This window comes from Mesitornis unicolor, unplaced genomic scaffold (genome assembly GCF_000695765.1).
Source record: "Mesitornis unicolor isolate BGI_N332 unplaced genomic scaffold, ASM69576v1 scaffold5834, whole genome shotgun sequence".
Lineage (NCBI taxonomy): Eukaryota > Metazoa > Chordata > Aves > Mesitornithiformes > Mesitornithidae > Mesitornis > Mesitornis unicolor.
In genome coordinates, this window is record NW_010181969.1 from 128,749 (window position 1) to 153,059 (window position 24,311).

Here is a 24,311-nt window from a genome sequence, read left to right on the forward strand (position 1 = left end):
ACCTAGAAACAATTGCGTTCTTTGTAGATCTGCAGCCAAAAGGACTTGATACATATATCACATATATACACATGATCTGTATAACCTATTTGTTAGTCATCTATCAAAACACTGACAAGCAGGAAGTTGGGATTATATCCCTATTTCTGTGAGCAGGACATGTTTTAAATCCTTTTTAAAACAAGATATAGAAGTAATTTGCTTACTTTGCAAACTGCTTTACTTTATATAATATTTTTTCTATTTCTATGCTAATAAATGATGTCTCTGCCTGCAGTGATCTTACATAATCATTTTAGCTTTTTATTTTCAAAAAATGGAGGCAGCATTCTGCTGCAATTCTCTTACCACCAAGGGTGAAGAATTTCCATTCAGACCTTGTATTGTTCTTATACATTCCTCCTCCTGATAAAATGTTTGGGTGCCATGTCCACAAAAATCCAATGAAGATTTTTTTTTCCAGTCAGCTTTACTAAGTGTTGCTACCCACATATGTATATTTGATCCATTTGCATATAAAATCATATATACACTCAATGAACTTTAAAAGGGAAAAAACTGTACTTACACTAAAGCAGTATTTGCAGTGTTACTTATTAACATGATAAGGTGCTTCTTAGACCTGTTTCAAATTATTTTTACCCAAAGAAGCCAAAATCCACCCCATGAAAAATGGGATTTGATAGTACCAGAAAGATGACTGAAAAGAGTTGTTGTACAAACAGCAAACTATAATAATAATATAATAAAATAATAATATTATTCATATTCCATTGGCACCAGGAGTCTGTAAAAGCATAATCACAGCTCTTCATAAAGCCAAAGAATTTGGAGGGAAAATAGACATGTAACTGTAGCCATGTTTAATCAATTATATATAAACCGAAACACCTAACAACCTAAAAAAAATTTTGTTCAGATTACACTTATTCCTCCTTATTAAAATTTCCATTGAACATCTAACTTACTTCTTCACTCACTGTTGACTAAGCAAGTTAAAAAGCTGCAAAAGCTATATCTGCACCAGAGACAAGGCATTTTTCTGGTTGGCAGAAAGTGTTTCCCAGGCAAAAACGGTTTCTTTTAAATAGCTTTTGTGAGTACAAAGGATGTTGGAGTGCTAACACTTTTTGCCTCCAGCTGAGGCAACATGCTGCTATTGCGGACATGGACACTGGTTATTTCACCACCAATATGCCATGCCCTTTCTGTCACCTGAATACCAAACACTTTTGGTGGGGAATGTAAAATTCTGCGGAACTACTGATCAAATGTACATTTACTATTTTTTACTTTTTTAATGCTACAAAAAGCAAGACTCAAAGGAGAAAAGCATAAAGGAAAAGAGTGCTGACTTTTTTTTATGTTTAAGATTTATTCCTCTCTAATCAAATTGCTTACGTTTTGTCTATAACTGCAGGCTCTTCTGAATTATGAACTATGATAGGCGAGAATCGTTGCAGCAAATCTTTTTCATGTCATATTTATTTGCCTTTGATTTTGTTTTAAATGAAGATTCTATCATTAATCATATAAATCACAAAAGTAGACAATTTGCTCATAGAAAGTGAATTACATACCTTATATTGGATAAGGAGACCATATACCAAAATGTTTTTCTTTTTCACTTCCCTTGCAAATTTCTGAATCCTAGTAAGCTCTTCCATCCCAATACTGAAAGAAATATTTTCAGAAATATCCAAGTGCACCTGCAAAGGAACAAATATGGAGGGAAAGAATTCACTTTTTCAAAGTGTGCTATTTTAGACTACCAGTTTTTAATATCTCATGCTTAGGTGTTAAGCACACACAAAAGCACAGGCTAACAAACGTTTTTCTTAGTTAGCCTCTATTACTACTGAATTCCACCACTTATTTAGTGACATGAAAATTATTTCTGTTCAAAGCACTGTGAAACCAATATGCCAGAACACATCAGAACACTATGTTCTAACTGCATATTAAAAATATTTTAATTAAATCACTTAACAAACAACATTCTTTTTTTAAGCTCTAATCTAACTTTCACAGATATTTTTACTATCAGAACACCAGAGAAATGCAAATGTTTTTCTTATGCATCTTAAAGGTTTTCAAAATGGAACTGCATTCTTCAAAGATTTAATTTGAATTTACTATCTTTTCAGTGTAGCATATTAGTCACCTAAATTGAATTAATGTCAAGAACTACTTCAAAAGAAGGTAGGGACATGACTACCCTGAGCTCTTGTTATGAGCAGGGATGCTGTGCAAACATGGTAGACATTACAAGACTTGTGCTGGAATCTCCAGGGAGATATCAACAAGCTCAGGGACCACTGAAGCCTTTCTCAAGGTTTATGTGTTCCCATAGTTCAATCAGTTTACTTCACAAAGTTTCTATTAACTGCAGAAATCAAAATTAAGGACGATATTTTATACTTATAAAGTTTAAGCACAGCAGAAGTACCTTTTCCCTTAAAAGAAACAGATAATATTTTTCTGGCTGAATGACTGCATCTATAAAAAAGTTATCTGCAACACAGAGAGGCAAGAGTATAGAGGTAACCTTAGAGATCTTTGCTTGGGAAAATTATTTCAAGTTCCCTTTGTTCCTTATGCTGAATTTATCCTGACAAATAATAGGATTTTGCTCATTTTTCCTTACAACACTATAAAAAGCTCTTTACCCTTTTAAGTGCACAAGGAGCAAAGATATTGTCTTCAGACAAAGATTAATTTTCAAACACTCATTAGCTATTTTTAACCCATAACAAGGCTAAGGACTCCTTATTTACAAGAAATATTAAAAATCTGTTATTCTGAGAGAGCATAACCTAGCACCTATTTACCACTATCCTGTTTCACAGCATTAAAAAGGGATTTGCCTCAAACTTACTTTTGTACTACAATGCAAACAGTACAACTACAGAGTCAAAATACTAGCATTCCTTTCTTAATAACCCCAAATAATTACAAAATAAAAAATCACACCTATTCAGTTAGATACTTGCATCTACAAACATGAAAACATAATACTCAAAAAAGAAATCTCAGTTTAAGAATGAAATTCATCTGGTTATAGAAGAGTTGGAGAGGATACTGGTTCAATGCAGACATTGAATGATGTACAAAGTTTACCTCTATGTTTCCTATTTCTCCTGTTGCATAAATCTTCCCTTTTCTGCTATAAAGCAGAGCAGTTGCTGCTTCAGCTTACAAATGCCACTAAACACTCAGGTCAGGCACCAGGAGAAGGACAGACTTTGCAATCTGTGGCAATTTTAGGAGGGAACATGGACAGAAGCCGTCATGTCCAGTGTAAGCTCATCCTTTAACTGGGATAATTCTCCCCACATTGGTTAAATAGACAATCTGGCACAATAACACCTGTCATTTTTACAGCTGATGCAGCTCAACATTGTAAGGAAAATTAAAACTGATTCTCTTAATTATCAGTTTGTTCTGAAAAAGTTACATGTGCCCTAAACTCGAAGGACAGAGAAGAACTTGCAGTTACACAGAAGTCTAAATTAGACCATTGCTGATTATGAGGTTAGAATGGAAGCATTCAGCTGCCCTCCTCATTTATCCTTTCAATTCTTCACTACCGGGAACAGTTTTACTTTCAAAGTAGAAAAGAATGTTTCTAGTACCTAAAACTTAAGTCATTTAAATGTCATCATATTGCTTAAAATTCTGAGTCATATTTGCCTGAGAAATATTAATGTGCCCTCTTACATCAAAAGAAAGTGTCTAACAGGACCTTTCATTAACAATGCATTCAGGTTTTCTGTTAAATGAAGTACACAGCAAAGACTAAAGTTGAAGAGAATCCCACTCATAAACCTGAGAGAAAAGGACACCCAAAACTGAGTTTAATTAAAGACTGCTGAAGGAAGATTCTGTCCCCCAGCCATACCATCTGTAATGAGTTTTAGAGATCGGAAGTTTAAAGGACTCAAATAGTTCCTAGTGATTAATATGAGACAATTATTTGTTTAGCTAATTCTTTAGTAATTTAAAACATACTTTCCAGTCCTCCTATTTTTTCCTCCTTGTATTTCTGAAAGTGTGGTAGCTCCATAAAATTGGAATGTGTAGCACAAAATGCCTTTTTATAGTTAGGGTACTTCATTTTTTTAAGATACTTCTAACAAATTTACGTGTGTCCGTGTTTTAAATGTTAACAACTGCTTCCACTTAAAGAATTTTCTCCCACTGTATAGTTTTGGGAAATTTCAAGTAGCTGTCACAAACAACTGATGGATCTGGAGTCCAGTAAAGAGATTAAATGTATCCTTTTCTCCTGAGGCTGTTTTAAAAGGCATCAACCTAAATAATACGTACAGGCTGCAGGCTGCTGAAGGAAGCACACTTTCATTTAAAATGGTGCTGGATTCTACAATGACTTCAACATCTAGTATCTTAGGGGAAAACCCTAAGCTTCATGGTGAGCCTGTGTAAGCATTATTTGCATTCGTACCTATTTCTCATGAAAAATTAAGTCCATGATAACAATTATTAAAACAAATCTCTCACACTCCATGTGTCACACTAAGAAAGCACTTAATTCAAAGACCAGGGTTGCGATTTCCTATGAATTGGGCACAAAACAAGCATGCTTTTAACACTGTAGTACTACCTAGTGGATTATTATTAAATTAAATTAAATTATTATTATAACTTTATCTGCACACCCTCAAAACCTAACACAGAAATGGTTTATTTATATTCTTGATAAAGAGCTAAGGAAAACATTCTCAACCCAGAGATCATTCTGCACTTTCAGTAGCCTTGGAAATGGGCAACAGGATTGGAGGTGCATTATTACTCTGATTATCAAAGGCAGAACTAATGTCTCTTTGAAAATTTAGTAAAATTAAAGCTCTACTCTAAACTTCCTCAGAAATATGATCAAGAAAAAAAGACCATCTAGAAATAAAGTGCTAAATATTGATATTGACAGAATCACAGTAGCTTACTCCAAAACAACAGTATAAAATAGGTAAGGATGTAACTTTTTTCATTTGTAAAAGTAATTGATCTTCATGATCCCTGATGAATTTGTTAGTTCAGTAATGAAATTTCATTACTTAAATTCCAGATTAGGCCTAAAATTGAAAAGCAAATGTTTAGTTTTACCTCCAGATCACTAGATTATGCACTTCAGAAACTATTCAGGCCCCATGTCGAATAATCATTTATTCTTTTTTCAAGAGCTTCATACAAGGAATTATATTTTAACATCATAACATATTATCTTGTGTCACCGCTGAAGAGTATAATAAATATAGACCAGAGGCACACTCCTTGGTGACATATGACACTAATGACACTCATTCCACCCAATACTTCTCATCTCTACCTATTAAGCCGTCACTTATAACTTGTCATTTGCTGCTGTTGGTTTATTTCCCAACAACATGCAGCACATTTGCTGAGGTGCAAATAATGCTCTTTACAGTCCAATTCACAGTTCAAATTTACAACTTTATTCAGAGCCAGCAGCATCTCTTGAAATATTTTAAAACTAGTCCAACATTTAAAAATATTTAATTGGATGCTTTCTACAGTAACTTACAAGAGTTACTTACTGAAATAAGGACAACTGGATATAAAAGAGGAATATTTGATTTTTCCAACATATCCACTAGTTTCTGGGTTTCTTGAATGGCATACTTTTTATCCTAAATGAAAATAAATGTTTAGAATTAGTGAAAACATCAAACAATTATTTCATAAAAATGGAATCTGAAGATCTGTTATTTACCAAAAAAAAGATATACTACTTTTTTGGTTTGGGGGATTTTTGGTTGGCTGGTTTTAATATATTTGTAATGGTTTAATATATTTGTAGTGCTTTGGTCTGGTACAGTTACAGTTGTTTGAAAAAAAATGAGATTAATAATATTACCCTTAAGAAAGAGGTTCATCTAAAAGGTTCATCTAAAACCTTCCTGTTTGCATACAGGGACCCAAATACAAACTGCATTGCACGTGTGTCCCCAAAATAGGAAACACTAATTTAGACCATGGTAGTGATGCAGTTAGATAACTACGCATATGACAAACCTCTTCTTGAGACACTTCAATACAGTATCGATGAAAGGAAAATTTAAACTACTTCCAGTCGCATCCTTCTTGTTCAAGAATTCATGGCTGGTTTAACAACATAGTGATGGAAGTGCAGGAGAGAAAGAAGGACTGGTACCTCAACAGTCTAATTTGATGCACATCAGAAACACCAGACATCAGAACAGATACACCAAGATGACATGATTAACAAACAACTTTTTATTCAAATATGGAATTATTATTGACCATTACTGATAAGTTTAAGTGCAAAACTAAAAACATACATTCTTACTACTTACATTTATGCAAACAAAATTGTAGCACTGTCCTGAAAAGATGTTTTGTAGCTGGCTATCAGTTTCACTTCGAGATACTGATATAGCTTCAACCTGATGAGAAAAAGAAAAATATTACTATGTAAAAAATTTGAATTCAGCCTTAACAGTTTGCTAAAGCTTCCATCATCATGGCAGAGTTTTTTAAATCATTTGAATTAAAACTGGAAATTATTATTTCTACTATGAGAATTAAAAACTGTTCAAATTTTTAGGTAACTCAACAGTGAAGCAGTCCAACGTCCTGCAGATTTGTGCAAGGTTTTGCTGAAGCGCACTGCTAGAGGGAGCCCTTCCAAAACCAACCCTGGAAGTACCAGACACTAGCGATACTGCCTGGGTTAGGATATTCAACTGTTTCCAGAGATGAAAACACTGTTCATAGGATCAAAATGATCTAATGATTTTAGATCTCTAATTCTGAGCAAATCTCTATAATGTTCAAATACATGTATACGTTGTCTTCATGCAACTAACAAAATAAATGAAGTACACATGAAGACCCAGGAGCACGGGTATTCTAAGATTTATGACAAGACTCATTTAGAATTTCTCCTGAAAAGTATTTCCTCAATGAATACTTTAAAACATTACCCTAATCACAAACATACTTATTTTGCAGTCTTTAATTATAACAGCAGCTAAGAAATGATCTTATACTAATTAACATTAAAATTAAAATTAGATTCTACTACATTATCCGTTTCAGGATTGCCTTAAGTAAAACAGCAAACCAGGCAGCAGAAGGGGAATGTGTTCCTAAGAGAAGGTAGCACTTGGAAGCCAATAAAAAGAGAGTTGTAAACACGGCAAAAAAATCTTCATTTTGCTACTATGAAACCAGCAAACCTCACTGTTCCACCGCTCAAATAAGCTTTATTTCTGCCCAGAAGACATATTATATATAGCAGCAAACAACAGACGCAATACACCGCTGTGTTCTCTCAAAATGTCACTTAATCCACAATCCAACAGAAGTACCAAATACAACATTTTAGAAGGCTTTGTGCCATTATCTAAAGCTGTATTTGTTTATTTTTTAATATTTGCGGAGCTAACTTGTTTGCAAAGGAAGGTGATTTGAAAACCCAAAGTTGATATTTATGCATTGAAGATTTAAAAACCATTTTGGGCTGAAACTTTGATAGTGGAGCCCCATATAGTTGACATTTAATATTTTAAAGAGATTAAAAATAAATCACAGATGTATTGCACAGAATGCAATACTCCAGGGCTCTTTTAGCTTGCACTTCTGCAGAAGTAAAACAGAAATTCTCAGCACCTTCATAACTTTGCACATACTTAGATGAACAGGAGCACATTGCATGCCAGAGTCTTTTCAGCAGGCAAATGGAACACGACTCAAGGGAAGGAGCCCTACTTCTTTTTTTTTTTCTTGCAATATTACAATTCATGATGCTTAAGTATTCCTGAGCACTTAATAAATAGGTCTTCTTTAATGTTTCCCTACTTTACTGGATGCCCTGTGCTGAAGTTTCAACTTTATTCAACATCCAATTTCACAAAATCAAACAATAATACCAGGATATTGGGAATCTGTAGGAGTCAGTTACATTATATAAGAACTTAAAATCACAATTAATACCAATCCAGCAGATGAACAATGCAGTGATTAAGAAATTAGTGAATTTCTACTAGTGAAACACTAGTTCATTTCCTAATTGAAAACAACAAAATATTTTTATATACTGCTGGTGGATATTTATCCAGTCCCAAAAACAACACACAACTTCATGCAGTTGATTACACTTCATATGACAGGAGCACCTGGTCACTGAATAAGTAGAAGAGCATAATTTCCAGCCAAAGAAGAAAACACCTTCAGCCCTCATTTAAGTTTGCTTTCTTCAAAAGAAAGGGCTAAATAACAAATTTAAGGAAAGACTCAACTTGTGTCTTTCACAGTAAGATATCTTCTGCAAAACACTGATTTATTGTTTATACAGAGTAAAATATTTACTACTAAAGTACTTTGCAAACAGTAACTGCTGCCTTATTTTTTTTTTTTAGAAAAGGTTTTTTTTATCTCATCAGTTCAATTTTTAGGTTTTTTTCCCCCTGTTATTGGCATTATCATATGATTGGAGTCTCTCTCAGAAATCCCTCTAACAAAATTTCTTTTTAATTCGTCTTTAAGGATTGTTTAAGGATGCATCCAGAAGTTAACAAATATCTTAGAAGTAAATATGGCTGCTACTAAGGACTAGAGTGTCAAAACTAACTAAAATGTTAAAATATTGACCACAGTTCATTTAAATTTCAGATAATATATACTCCAGTGAATGCTTTCCAATTAGTGTCTTATTTAGATCAATTACCCTCCAGTTACCGCTTTGAAAAGGCCCAGCTTTCAGCGTGGTACATTTAATGTGCTTAAAATAATTATCACGTTGTATAGAGTCAAACAGTGTTTGATTACATGCAAACATATATATTTATAGACAATTCAACACTTGAAAAAGTACTTTTTTTCTAATATGGCTAAGTGATGTCTTCCCAGTAATTGCAGAATAATTTAAATGGAGGGAAAAAAAGGAAAAATAGCAAGGTAGCTGGTATTAGTGAAATGGAAACATACTTCTGCTCCATAATACAGCTATTCAGACAAGAAAAAATCCTATTCAACTCTTCTAATGTTTTAAATGCAGATATTTAATAGCTATAAAGCATGATTTTCCATACTAAATACAATTCTTCCTAAACAAAAACTGTGAGTACAATGTCAAATGACATTTCTAGATATAAAATAGCCATACAGTTTGTTACAGAAGAACGTCCTACTACTAACTAAGCACACAATGTAGAAGATCAATAGACATGAAAAAAACCATTACAGAAGTAACATTATGCAGATCAGGAAACCTATATTTTTGTACAGTGCTCCCCATCTTTGTGTAACTGGAAGATGAGACATCATCACATAAGACATAATTATGAATCACCCCAAGATCAGTCAAGGTTTAAGCAATTACCAAATGTTAATCACCTTGGGAAAATGAAAATGTATGATAGCTCTATTAGTAGGAATAATGAAAAAGGAAATGATAGTTAAATGCCAGTAGAAAATTTCATCAATATCCTACAATATCCACCAAAAGCTTCAACAAGCATTCACTAGGAGTGAAATGTACTCATATCTCTCTGCAAAAAGGTTGATTAATTTGATTTTGCATTCACAGCTCTTGAATGTTACTTCAAAGTAACAAAAGCATTTATTCTGTAACATATTTGTAACAGTTTGGGATCACTAAATTAATAAAATCTAAAGAAAATGGCCTCTCTGTTGTCTGGATCCAATTCCTCCTCTAATCTAATATATACATTTTAAGAGGATCTGTAAAATCCTTCTCCACAGCATAATGGGGCAGAAGATGCTTCTTTCTTAGTAACTTCTACTCCTGGAGTAAATCCCCTGTAATAAATACTGCAGTGACACAGAAAGTCTCAGTTTCTGTATTCACATTATTTAGATAATTTCTTACAAGTTGTCACAAGCAAAAACATTAAATTACTTGTACATTTTACAGCCACAGAGGTGTACTTACTTTTATTTGGTTTTTCAGAGATTCATGAAGGAGAAAACCTACTTGTGCAACAGCTTCCTTCACATCAGTAATAACACAAACTTGTTGTGATAGGTTGTCTGTGATAAAGAAAAAAAACCTTAACATTTCATGCAAAGATGAATCAATCAAAATTACTAACCTGCTAAACATTACCTTCAATTAAAATACTGCTGTCTCTTGACAGAACCTTTTCAACAGCTGTAAATTTAAATTTAAGATTACTTATTTCAAGGCACAGTTAACATAACTAGATAATTTATATAGCATAGCTCTCAAATATAAAATATTATATTTTATATGATCTTGTACAACACAAAAATATCACGTAAGGCCTGTACCCAAAGCCCATTTAAATAAGGGACTTCTATGAAAAAGTATTTGTTCAGGTACATATTACTGACACTAGATGACAACCAAGAAAAGAACTTATTGAAATCTTCATGCCACTTGTCACTTCAACAGATCACTAAACGCAGTGTCAGGAATGTTGAGAAAAGCGAAACAAAAAAAAAAAGCAGAAGACATCAGATAGCATGAATCCTCTTCCCAACAATATATACTACATAGTATTAAAAAAACAAAAAGTATTGAACATACTCTTTGGGGAGACAGCAGGTATAACTGCTCACCTCAATATCAAAAAAGTTGCAGTCAGTGACAAAGATCTTGGCATAGGGAACATCTTAGATCTTTTACTGGTGAGGGAAAAAAGTAGTATTTTGTTGATACCAAGAACAATAGTTTCAAGTTATTGCCTCATCTGCTCCAGAAAGCAAATATTTCAGAAAATTAGTATTTGCTCTTGTTATTGACTACAGTTTCAAGATTCAGTAAGCATTTTCCTTTCTTTAGGCAAACAAATAAAACTAATCTAAAGTCTAATTATATTTAAAGCAGACTTCAATGAGACTTCAGGGACAGAAATATACCAACCACTACCATGAAATAAATTAGCAGTGAAAGACATAAAAGAGACTATAAAAATATGGCCGAACTGCTCTTCAAACAAGTCTGAATATAGAAATAGATATTTGTTGCATGTGGAAAGTGTTTTTTTTCATAATTACATACCACACAATAAGTTCAATCAGATGATGATGTTTACTTAAGTAAACATCTCACTTTTTATTATAAACTTGAAGACAACTTTACAAAAATAGACATACAGATCTGAAAATTAATTTTAAAGCTGCTGCAGAGTTAAAATTATTGGAAAGTGACTTGTGATTTTTAAACACAATTTTCTTGTGAGTAGGAAAAAATGAATTAACCACTGAGGATCCCAAAAGAGACTTCCAATGATTTTATGAATCATGGGCATTTATTATGTCCAATATTTATAAAGTGGCAACAAAAACAGTGGTAGCAACTGGCTTCGTATTAAGTTAGCAAGAATGGGGAGGGAGGAAGAAAGAGAGAACAATAAACATCTGCTTATAAACCATCACAACCAGATGAAAGCGAGAATTAAAAAAATGCATGGCCAGTTCTCACAGGACTGGAAATCACAGGATACCACAACTGTGGGAGAAATTATCTTCCCATAGATTCACTGGGCAAGAAAATATACTAAACATGCATCAAAGTTGGCTTCTACTTAATAGAGAGTAACTTTACAATCTAAAAAATAGGTCAATGAGAAACCATATTGAATTAATTTCTTATCAGCAGAAAGAAACTGGTAGGTAGATTGAAATCAAGACAGCAAGAGCCACTTGAATTTAGTACTGCACACAGACTGCTGATACGCTGCAGATACAAGATAGATGTACATAATAAACCAGACTGGCATATCAGATTTCAAGAACTTGGATTCTATGGAGCTCAGTAATTTAATGAAGGAGGACAGACTGGAGCTATTACAAAAATCCACATGTGGAAGAAGGCTGTGGAATTCAAAAAGGCACCATAACTTACGCTCAGACAGCTCTTTTTAAAAAGAAGTCAGTTATCACCAACAAGTGTCAAAAGTAACCTCACAAAAGGCTGCTCAAAGACTGCAACTGTCAAAGCCCATCTTACTCCTGACCCCAGACCCCTTAAACCTCCAACTTTCTGTAATGTAAATTAGAAAGGACAGAAGACTGCAAAAAAGGCGACTAAGATTTGCAGGTTGAATTTACTAAAGAAAAAAGCAAGGCTGAATGAAGTGTGAAAAAACGTGGGTTTTTTTTAATCTGAAGGAGGAATGCAATGTTAGAGGGGAAAAGTCTATTGATAAAGTTCAAAAAATTGTGCTGAAAACAGCATTGATAACACAGGATGTTTCAGTTACTGCTGAGCAGTGCTTACACAGAGTCAAGGCCTTTTCTGCTCTTCACACTACCCCACCAGTGAGGAGGCTGCGGATGCACAAGAAGCTGGGAGGGGACACAGCTGGGACAGCTGACCCCAGCTGGCCAAAGGTACATCCCATACCACATGGCTGCTGTGTGAGTGCACTCAAGATGAACCACTCCATAGTCTTCCCCAAGAAGTACCAAGGTCAGACTGACAGGCCTGTAGATCACCAGGCCCTCCTTCTGGCCCTTCTTCTAAATAGGCTTCACACTGGCAAACCTCCAGACATCTGGGACCGCCCCAGTTAACCAGAACTGCTGATAAATGATGGAGAGTGGCTTGGCAAGCTCTTCCACCAACTCTCTCAGTGCTCTTAGGTGGATCTTTTTAGTCTTTATCCTAGGATCTCACTCAAAATTATAAATTAAAATGCGTGCATGTTTATGGAACTACCTGAGTTAGATAATGTGTTAAGTGTATTCTAACGACTGGCTTAAAAGTTTACCCTGAAAAGCATGCCACAAACAAGCAGCAATTAAAATAATACTTCGTTTGAATAAAGATCATAAATATCATATCCTAGGGAATTAATACCGTAAGAATAAAAATGCATCTCAATGGCAAATAGGCTTTACCCTAGAGATGTACATTTTTTTCTCTTAATTGCACATATATGTGTATATACACGTTTATTTTTTGTAAACATATGTTCATATCATGCCATTCTTGGTCTGTCATTTCCATTCCTACTATTTTGGAAGCACACCCTATCCATCAAAATATTTTGTATTTTGCAGCGAATTCAAAATAGTAAATTATCGGAATTCTGTTTTCACCTCCTACACAGCAATGGCTTGACTGCTCTGCAAATTCAGTATGGTTCTCCCTAGCATTTTTAGTATCTCATAACAGCTATGTTTCTACTGCTGTACACACAAGAAAAACGAAACAAGTACTGCCCAGCATTTAGTTCATTCATGCTCAACAGAATGAGCTGAAACTGTTATTCGCATAACATACGTAACCAAAAATATCTACCAATTTTCTGTTTATTCATTCCACATTTCCTGTAGCCACAAAATCCAAAAGCCAAATTTGACACTGCCCCCACCAATATTAGCGCACAAGAAAGAGAGGAATATTTTGTGGTAGAAGGCAAGGCAGAGGGTTATTCTCACCTGACAATTACTATTCTGAGGAGTACCTCCCCACCTGCCAGTCTATTTCTTTGCCTTACAGCAGAGAATAGCCACTGGTTAATGAGTGTGCCCATGAAGATGCACTCTACCTCGAGTAAGATATCTGTCTTTTGATACCCAAGGTTTACATCATTTTTTAATATTTTTTTAATAAAAAGACATGCCTTCATATAACACAAAACATAGCATGTACCTCCCAACAGTCATCACCAGTTTGAAGGCATTACGATATTTTTCTTGGCACTTGCAAAATAGAATTGCATCTACATCAGCACATACTTATTTAGCCAAATATGAGGACAAAATACCCAATCTGCAAGGGCATGCTCTTGTGATAACGTTATTGCAGAAGGGCGTTTAAGAAACAAAAATAGAGTAGGAGAGACTCCAACTCGAAGTTACAAAGTTCTACTGAGAAGCACCATTTAAAGTTTACATGTTGGAACTAGAGTTCAAAGATACTTACCCTAAGGGCACTAGTCCTAATGGAAATTTTTTAGGATGTTTTGTATTAGCCTGATCTTAACTACATTTCTAGATGAGTCACCCTTATTGTAAGACAATGTTTTCTTACTTCAAGGCTATTAAAAATAGGCATGTGCCACCTTGTCTGCATACTCTACAAGTTCATACCTGCTTAACTAAAGAAAAGAATTAATTCTACTGTTCATAAAACAAATGTTAGGACTCAGACTTTCATAATACAGTTGTAAAAGAGACTTGAGGAAGTAAGCAAATTAATAAGACATGTTTTAAGAAAACCGTCTCAAAAGATACTTAAGTCATTAGTCTACATCAGTGAGGTGTGTCTTTGTATTGCCTTGAATATGAATGATATATATACATATAAATATCTAAAGTAAAAAATGAATGTATGCATGTATGCTTTTCTTACTTCCACCTGAGTCAAGTTTAGCAAGCTGAAATTTGTCAGTTATTATGTCTCATTAGGCCAGCAGTTAAAAATCTAGCTGTGCTACTATGAAAAATCTAGGACTTGTTACACATGTAGAATTTACATTTGTAGTATAGCTGACTAAAGAAAGTTTCCTATTTATAATACTATGATTAGCTGTAGGCACCTTCTTCTCTATATAGGTCGGAAAGGTTGCTGCCAGCTATGCTCAGCCAGGTTACAGACACACTAGCAGCCAGGGCCAAGCAAAAGTAAAAGAAAACAATTTTAACAAGGCAAAAGACAGTAAATTCCACATGGGAAGGCAGGTATTTCTGCCATAAATATGAAGCTCCACCATCCCAAAGAAGTAAAAGGAACAGGGAAGGAATGGAAAAAGAGGAGGTAGATATCCAGAAACCCCACCCCTGAGGATGGCTCTAAGAGGGAACACTATATGAAAATCCACAACGACATGTGTCTTCGTGCGAGCTATGAATAACACATTAGAACATTGAGTTCTGCTAACCAAGTTTGTATCTCTGCACCGATCAGAATCAGCAGAATGTCCTTCCTCTCTCCAGAGACTGTGACTGAAACCATCAGAAGAAACATTGCATGCCACTCTCTTGCAGCGGTTGTTTCTCGGTCAGTCTCCATAACACAAAAGCCCACAAACAGCAGTGAGTAGCTACACACAGCAAACAACTACCTAAGTTTTGGGAAAAAGCACAAAAGGGTAACGACAAGTAGCACTTCATATAGCACTGAGTAGTGGGTTCTGAACTCTCAAGACAGGCAGACACTGTGATCCAGTCAATTATTCAGCTACTAGGAAAGGCCTAACTGAGCATGCCTTGGCTTGCAGGATGGTTGCCATTTTGAAGGTGGACTGTTCTTGAAGGTTTCACACAGGCACAACACAGCAGAACATCGATATTAAGATTTCTTCTGTAAAACTAACCATAAGACTGAATGATGCAACATAGGGGTACAAAAGGATGAGGCTTAATAGAACAAAAATATATTGTCCCCTTAAATATGCTTTAAGTGTGGCATGAACCATTAATAAAATGCTTGCCTAATATTCATTTATGTGGCTCAACTGTCCACGACAAATAAGTCATGTTACACCATGGTATTTGATGACTTTTGAAAGGCACAGAACAGATAAGGCACAAGTCTAAACTGCAGACATGGAGTGCTAATAGTGTCTATTCAAAAGCCCATTAAAGATAATTAATTATGTAAGATAAATCTTATGAAGTGCCCTAATTAACTATGGAGAACTCATTAAACTGCTTGCATAAGGAGTAAAGAACACGTACAGCTTCCCCTCCCTGAATTCACGCAATGCAGCAAAAAGCAAATCTAAACTTCAATGAACTTAAAGTACAGATTTTCATACAGACCAGGCATAATAAAGACTACTGTGGTTACTGAAGCAGATATATTGCCTGCTGCCACAGTAACAGAACATTAGATACAGAAAGATCAAGTAAGGGATTAGCCTGATTTACCAGCATGAAGTTCTTCATTTTTAGTTCAAGCTACATAAACTTTTTGTCATAACCAACAGCTGGAAAAGATTGTATTGGCTTTAGTGAAAACAAAAAATGTGATAACATGATGACATACATATGTAAAATATATATCTATGAAGAGAATGACTGGTCATTTACAGCATTTTTGCTCCAGTTATAAGTAAAAATAGCTAAACCTAGTGAATGTTCTTTTCATTTGAAAAATCTGCATCCTCATTTTCTACTCAAGCAGTTTTAGAGAAAGCTGCTTGGAATGGATCTTTTTTTTTTAATAATTTATAACTAATATTCTTTAATGACTTACAAGATTATTAAAGACCTTATGTACACAGGAACATGGAAATGCATTTGCATGAAGGCTGCAGTATTGTTTCAGGTTTATAATTTCTTTATATGACTCAGTCTCCACCTTCGCAAGAGCTGCTCTGTAATTATGGGGATATATGGGGAAGGAGGCATAAGCAAACTGGACAGCTCAATGCTGGAAGCAGGGTGCTGTCTCCTTCTGTAGCTACATAAAGCAACGTATTTTACATAAGGTGTCCGTCTGGCTTTCTCCTTACCCATTACAGAAGAATGTATCCAGTAAAGGATCAGATAAACTGCAAGAAGATGAGCAAGAACTTTTTAAAACTATAAGTCAGCACTAGTTTTGATTTTTCTTTTCCTTTGAAGTCTACATATCTTCAGTACATCCTGAAGGTCCTCTGAACTAAGTAACTCTTGTATTTGAGTAATACTAAATGATACAGTTCAGTAAATTGGCCTTTGTATTACAAAAGAAGTACAGTCTGCAGTTAAGCTCAAGGAAAATGGAAATGAAAATGGATCTACTTGATCCAACAATGACTGATAAATTGCCATTAAATATTGAAAACATACATGGTAAATAAAAATGAAAAATACACAGGAAAAAGGAAAACAAGATCAAGCTAATATAGACATATGAATTTGCTGAGATTTTTTCCAAGTTGAATATTGAACCTTTTGTCAAGATATGATCAAAATAGTACAGTACATTCACTGAGCTGATTCATGGCATTTACATAATTTTATGCTGGCATTACTGGACTCAGCAAACTTGACTGACAGAAGTACAACAATTCTTGTTACAGCAAACATCTACAAATATTATAAAAGCACAGCCAAGCAACTGAATCAGCTTTCTACATTTCCTTATTAATGTTATCATCAGAGGGAATTTTTCTTTGAAAGCCTCTGCTATGTAGATAATACTGAAAATTGTAGATAATACTTAAAAGAAGTCTATGCATGCACTGTATTAGAAGTAGGAATTCAGTGAAAACTCCTATCATGGAGGTATAGACATATTTGCATCTTGCTAGATGAAATAAACTGGATGCTGACAGTGCAGAAAGGGTCTCAGAAGTGGCTTGTGTCTTGGGGTTTTTAAAATATTTAACTGCCATTCTTACTCTGCAAAAACTTATTTACTTGATATAACCAAAATTAAGTCAATGGGACAAGTCAGATCACTAGTTAGTTAAGTAAGGACAAGCAAAATGACCAGTGTAATGGGATCTATGTTTAGACTGGAAAAAAAAGAACTTAATTTTTTCATGTAATTACTTTTGCACTTCTCAAAGATCGGAAGCTTCCCTTTTTTCCATTGAACTATCATTCAAGGTAAAGAAACTGGGCCAACTGCAGAACAACTTAACTAGATTTTATATTTGAAACACTCTCAATGGCAGAAAGAATTCTTTTTGCACAAAGTTTGTAGATACCCAAGAGCTATCAAAAAATAAGTGGACAAAGTGCAGCTATTGCATATTTTGAAAATATTTTTACAGTTTAAGTCAGATCACACTGCCATTGTCAAAGCTTGAATAAGTTAAAAATATTGTTGTGGAAATATTAACCTAAGTAACTTCTGAGATGAAATGTTATTTTCAGTAGAATTTGATTAAAAATGGCATTTATAAGCCAAGAGATGCTCATATTGGCAGTCTTAGCTGAACGAATGTTTCCTAGGAAATCAAGAACAGCCTCCCTTCCAATTTCCCAGCTTTGTAATAAAAAACCTGAGAATCCTAAGAATTTCCAGGCTTTTCAGATATATAAATGGAATTTTCTAGATTTTAGTTTGTGTCCATTGCCTGTTCTCTTTTCACTGAACACCACTGAGGAAGAGTCTGGCTCCATCTTCTTCACTCCACCCCATCTGGCATTTGTACACATTGCTAAGATCTCCCTGAGCCTTTTCTTCTCCAGGCATAACATTCCAAGCTCTCACAGCATCTCCTCATATGAAAAATGCTCCACTACCTTAATTGTTGTCATGGCTTTCCCCTCGACTCTCTCCAGTATGACCATGTCTCTCCTGCACAGAAGAACCCAGAATTGGACCCAGCACTCCAAATGGGACCTCACCAGTGCTGAGCGGAGTGGAAGGATCACCTCCCTCAATCTTCTGGAAATGCTCTGCCTACCATAGCTTTTGGTCTTCTTTGCCTTAAGGGTGCATTGCCAGCTCCTGTTCAACTTCTTGTTCACCATTTCAAACCTATTGCATTTCTGGAGGTCTAGAGAATCAGCATGAAGAATACCACAGTGATATCTGAGCTCTGTTTAAGCTTTGTAGCTTGTCTACAGTGACAAAGCTGAGCATGGCATGGTCTAATTTACCCAAACCAGAATCTAAACCAATACCGGATCTTGTAACAACACATGAGCCACCAAAGTGAACAACTAGCCAGTCAGTCACCATGCACTAACAGGACATGGGTTTTGCTCTGTTTTCCTCAAATAGCAACCACACTATTTTCTCTGGAAATATATTTTGAATCCAAAGGGAATTCACTTTCTCTTCATCAGTTTCTGGGCTTTTATTCCTCAGTTCTCAACATGGAGTGAAGCAGCAGTCCCCTGAATCAGTGCCTACCAGTTTACAAAAACCATCAGTGTTCTCATTACATAGTACTTAAGAGTTCTTCCTTTCTACACTGTTTTTAGATTGAGTCAATCTAAAGACTATATCCAGTGTTTATGTGAAACTGCTATGAAACCACTGTTGCCAGTATGGGAAAAGGTTAAAAATCAGTATTTATAAATTAATGGAATACCTCAATATCATATAATTACTATAACAATTTAGGTAACAAGTTGCTGTATGCAGAAGAGTGAAGAGCCCTAAAGAGTTAATATTTAATTTTTAGTCTACTACTTACATTAAAAAGATGGAACATATTAAGAATTGAACCAGAAATGAAAAAAAATGTTTATTCCTTATAAAGCCATTCAAAATTAATGTGTATTTGACTCTATAATATACACAGCTTTTTGTAAGGTTCTCTATTCTAAGAGAAGTAAATAAAGGTAAATAATGCATAATATAAGTATTCCAGTGAACAAGCCAAAACAACTTGCCTAAGCACATTTTATTCATCATAAAACTTTTCTTAAAGACATTTAAAACTATAACACACAAGATTCTAAATCAGATTGAGGAATATGCAAACTGACAGCCACAAGGACAAACACATACCCTTAATAATCGATTCAGCTGCATACAGATCCCGCTTGTAGGTCACCTAAAGGACAGACAAGCCTCATTAGATTTAACACAGCAGGAAAGAATGTAAAACCAATAAAACAATGCCCCAAAGGCAATTCTTTACATTTGAAATACCATAAACAAATGATATTGTCAATTTCTTAATTCTGGTAAAAAAATCACTGGCAAGTCGTGAGAATGGAAGTTGCAGAAAATAGCGGAGACTCGAGAGAAACCTTTTTTAAAATACATACATCTGCTTAGAACTCATTTGAAACCTAAACCTGTTTTTAACCCTTTGAAGAATCATAAAAACATGACATAGCATCTTTTTTCACACATCCATTTACATAAAAAACTGTATTTCTACTCTATAATTTTATCATGAAATAGGTTCATTTTTATAGGACTTGTGTTCAGTAAGATGAGAGCCAGGAAGAAGCCTTATTATTTCCTTTACTATTATAGGTATGATTTTTCAGTAGTGCAAGACTAACTGTTAATGAGAGTCCAATTAATCAGTGGGAGTCAGTGAGACTATAGTAGGCTTTGTATGAGCCTTCAGAGGATTAAAAACCACCAAGATTTTCTTGAAGACATTATTCTGATCAAGTTAGATGGACAATATGATGCAGAATATTTATTTAGTACTTGTAAAAGACACCTTTCATATTTGCCTTTGTACCCTCGTGGTGGTTGACAATCCCAGTATTATGCTTTGTAAATAAAATAACAGAAAACTAAAGACAGTATCTACCCAAGACGCTAACAGTCTTTGCTAGCAATGTCTTGGCAATAATGTGCAGTGACATGAACTGATATAACTCCTAAGTACTTGTCTTTGTTTTTGCTGTAATTTCCTTTTATGTTAAATAAAATATTAATGGATTTTCTGCAGTTCGTCTAGAGTCTGAAAAGCTTTCTTCTTTCTTTTCGATAAGGACTGAATAGGATTCCTAATTTTTAGTGATGCACAGTAAATCTTACAGCAGAAACATACTATTGTAGGTAGTAGCATTTTAGTCTCCAAGTAAATGATTACTTCATTTTAACAAACGCATTCTTTTAACTGCTTTCCTTTCCATCTCATAAATTAACCTGAGTATCGTAGTCAGAAAGAGATTAATAATATTACCTTCCTCATTACTCAAAATATCTCCAAGGAATGATATTATTTTAAAATTAAAAATTAACTCTTTTTGCCATAGCGTGTTCTGCAGGAGAAGCAGCCAGAGAATGAATCTAGTGTATAGAATATAAGTTTCTGAGTTTACATACTCTTGGAAAGAATTAATGTCTTGAATTTAAATTTAAGGATAAAGAATCATTGAGGCGCCAATTCTGCTGCAATGTTTCTTTCAAATTACCTGTTTCTAGAGGGCTTTTATACTGAACTTTTTGTAAACCTAAAGATCATCATCTAAAAACCTTTCAAGAAACAAGACTATCTAAGCTCTGTCAAAATGGTCTCACATACTCTAACGTTCACAGTCTCTTTCAGATGCAAAAGTATCTTTAAATAGTCTGATTTTAAAAAGAAGTTACTTCACAAAGTGGGCCCAGTCTTCAAGAAAACAACATAGAAGAATAAGCAGGAAGGAGCTCTCTTCTTCTGATCTGAGTATTTGCTGCAGAAACAATTTACTTTTTTAAAGACCTCATCATTTTTATGACTCTGACACCGCTGCTAGTTTTAGGCTCACCAGTATAACACCACGAGGAACAGGTGGAATCCCCACAGAGGACTGCTAAGGTGGTGTGAGAGAACTCAGCTTGTTCAGCCCAAAGAACAGACGATGAAGGGTGAGGAAGGGTCATAATTAATGGCCACAGAGATGAGTAAACTGGACTTTTCTTGCAGATCTGTCAGCCTTTCATCTTTTCCCAGTGCAAGAGGCAGCAAAAGGAAATGCTGACCAAATATGAAACAAATCACCTCCATATCGGGGGTATATGCATTAGAATTTTTTCCCTAGAGTCTGTGAAACTTCCATACCTGAAGATATTCAGAGCTCAACTGGGCAAAGCCCTGCATAGCCTAATCTAACTAACCTGGCCCCAGTTTCAGCAAGGCATCGGACCAGATGACATCTCAGTATTTCCTTCAGTCTTAATGATTCTGTCATTCTTGGTCAAAAGACTACATTTCATCTGCTGAGAATCCGTAGTATCTACATAAAATAAAGAACTAAACAAACATTATAAAGAGCTGAATTAACATTATGGGTGTATCTTGTTACCCTTCATGTAAGTACCATGCTTTGCAACAAGAACAATGAAGCCATCCAGAAAGTGATGTAATGCAAACACGCATACCGTAATATTTTCCTTAGAAGACCGAATAGGAAAACAGACAATATACTGTTCCAGAAAGACTATGGCCCCAGAAAGATACTGAAGGAAGTTGCTGGATGTTACTAATGCATAAATAAATTCTGCTGCTAAACTGCACAGGAAATTTGCACTGAAGATTCAGGAAATTACCTTTCTGTGTAAGATTTACTGTAATATTATTAGAAATCATGTCCCATTGGAGGAAATTTACTGTCAAAGACAGATGGAGTGATGAGAGCTGCTTCCAGATCTTTCAATGTGGTAATGAATAAAATAAAAAAAAAAAGGAAACACTTAGAAATTGCATGACAAGACAGCTACCGAGAAAGAATAATGTCCCACCATCCAAAACAAGGAAATTGGATACTTTTAAGGAGCATCCTTTGCCACCTGTACACACATCTGCTTTGTCAGTCACTAGGAACCTGTAGATTATCAGACAAGGTAAATGATGTTTAAAAAATTTTAAAAGATAGTTCAAAGAAGTCTTAAACATTAGAGTGCTGCTAAATGTAATGAACTGCTCTAAAAATCAAACTGCTGTTAGCCAGGTATTTGACATCAGATAAAAAGTGATGTCCTCATAGGAAAAGTGCAGGAAAACAGAGAAAATAAATAGAAATAGCAGGAGAAAGCTAATACCATGAAAGAGGGTTTAAAGTTCTAGAGATTTTGGATTTATAGTTTTACAGGTTCTCAGGTTATTAAAATATCTAATTGGTTTTCCTACTTACAAATACTTATAAATACTATCCTCATTGATTATCTCAGGTAACATCTGCCCAAGCCTGTCTACAACCATGAGCTCTTAAAAAGCTCACGATAATCCAAAAACAATTCGGAATTTGAAAGAGAAACTCCTAACTATTACAATTAAAAACACATCTGAATTTTTATGGTAACATGTGAATTTTATTAATTTCAAAAGACACATTAAAAAATAGAGATTATTATTGCCTTTACCTTCCAGAGGTTAGCTGTTCCTTCAACAAGTTTGGCATTTGTTTTACAGTATTTCAGAGCCAAATGCAAACATTCAGTTCCATAATCCAGGTCATAGTCGGTACACTGTATTAATTAAAAAAGAATACATACTCTTAATTAGTCTTAAAGAAATCATACTTTTAAGCAATAACAGATTTTCTTTCATTAATTAAACCTTACATCTCAACAGTCCTGTCCAGAATAATACGTGCTATATTAGCTTGGTAGGTTCAGGATGGATCTGAAATAAAACCTTTCCAAGGAGCTTATGCCAAGTTCTAGCTACCAAGGAAAGTGTTTCAGAAGTAAATAAACACTTCATGACCACAAACTGATTTAATTAGATGCTGCAAGTATCTTGCTACACCTTTATGTTCTTAACTATATCAGTGAGAATTTACATGTATAAAAAAATTTTGATGGAGTTGAGGCCTCATCAAAAGAAATCATTAAACTTCTAGTGACAAACTTCTAGAGTACAAGTTAATAAACCGTAAAAGCATGACTCTTCAATCCCTTGTCTAAAGGATGGTAGTAAAGAACTTCTGTATTCTTTACATTTTTCCCTTCTATATTTTTCTCCAGTTATCTGCACACAAAATAGCAAAGTTTCATGCTTCTCCATGAGCCTTCAAGATTTAAAAAGTTATTAGAAAATATAGTTTTAAAAAAATAAAGACAAAAAAATTTGTCCACTTTTCAGACATCTAGAAGAGGCAATCTTCTCTCAACACACCCTTCCCAAGCAGTTTGGTTTCCCATAGTCAGTGATTATAAGAATCTTGTTAATGGAAAACGGAGTAGGGAGCAGAATATCACAAGCCAAAACATAGGCAGATACAAAAGATGGAACTGGGAGCTTATCAGACAGAACTGGGAGCTTATCAGACAGGACTACCTCGAGATGAATTGACCTGATTAAGATAAGAAAGTTCTAGTCTGTTTTCATACTGCTAAACTACCAGTCCATCCAGAAACATGAATTACATGTAACAAGGAAGGATAATTTAAGGTAGGATCTTTCAAAAAAAAGGCTGGCTAGCCCAGTATCCAGTCTCTAGTAGAGGTTGACAGTAGATAGTCAAGGATAAGTAAATAAGAACGAGGCAATCATATCTTCTTACTTTCCCAGAATACTCCCTTGACCCCATAAAAAGCTATTATCCCATCCTAGGAAATCCCTTAATTACGAAGTACATAAAGGACACATTGAACCAGAAGTGACTGCCTTAACAGTCCTCAGTGAATTACTGGAATCCTGAATTTGCCCAAATATTTTTTGAATAGCAGTATTTTTTTTAGCAAATGCACTAGGGAGCATCTGATTCATCACTCTTTTCATTGCATGCTCTGTTGTTCTGACAGAAAAGGGAGTGCAAAATCACCTCCTCAGCCCATCAAAATGCTCCACATCTCTTCTCACATCTTTCCACAGGTAAAGTGACCGACATCTATTCAGTCATTTCACACGTGGAAACTACTTCAAAACTTCAATCAACCCTTTTGCCCTACTTAACACTTATCTGCACTTATCTATCAATCTTTCTACAAACTGGCTGCTACTGACCTGGACAAGTTC

General features: G+C 34.8%; 1 protein-coding gene across 1 annotated transcript in view; it reads right to left on the reverse strand.

Annotated features, from left to right (window-relative positions):
- LOC104539921 (isoprenoid synthase domain-containing protein-like) overlaps positions 1-22,816 on the reverse strand; it is a gene marked incomplete at its 5' end in the record, with an annotated part of 59,995 nt that extends 37,179 nt beyond the window's left edge. The window contains 6 exons of the mRNA XM_010183597.1: positions 1,581-1,709; positions 5,577-5,669; positions 6,357-6,446; positions 9,959-10,056; positions 19,406-19,451; positions 22,712-22,816. Coding sequence (XP_010181899.1) covers positions 1,581-1,709; positions 5,577-5,669; positions 6,357-6,446; positions 9,959-10,056; positions 19,406-19,451; positions 22,712-22,816 — 561 coding nt within the window. The remainder of the gene's footprint in view (positions 1-1,580; positions 1,710-5,576; positions 5,670-6,356; positions 6,447-9,958; positions 10,057-19,405; positions 19,452-22,711) is intronic.
- Positions 22,817-24,311: the final 1,495 nt, after the last annotated feature.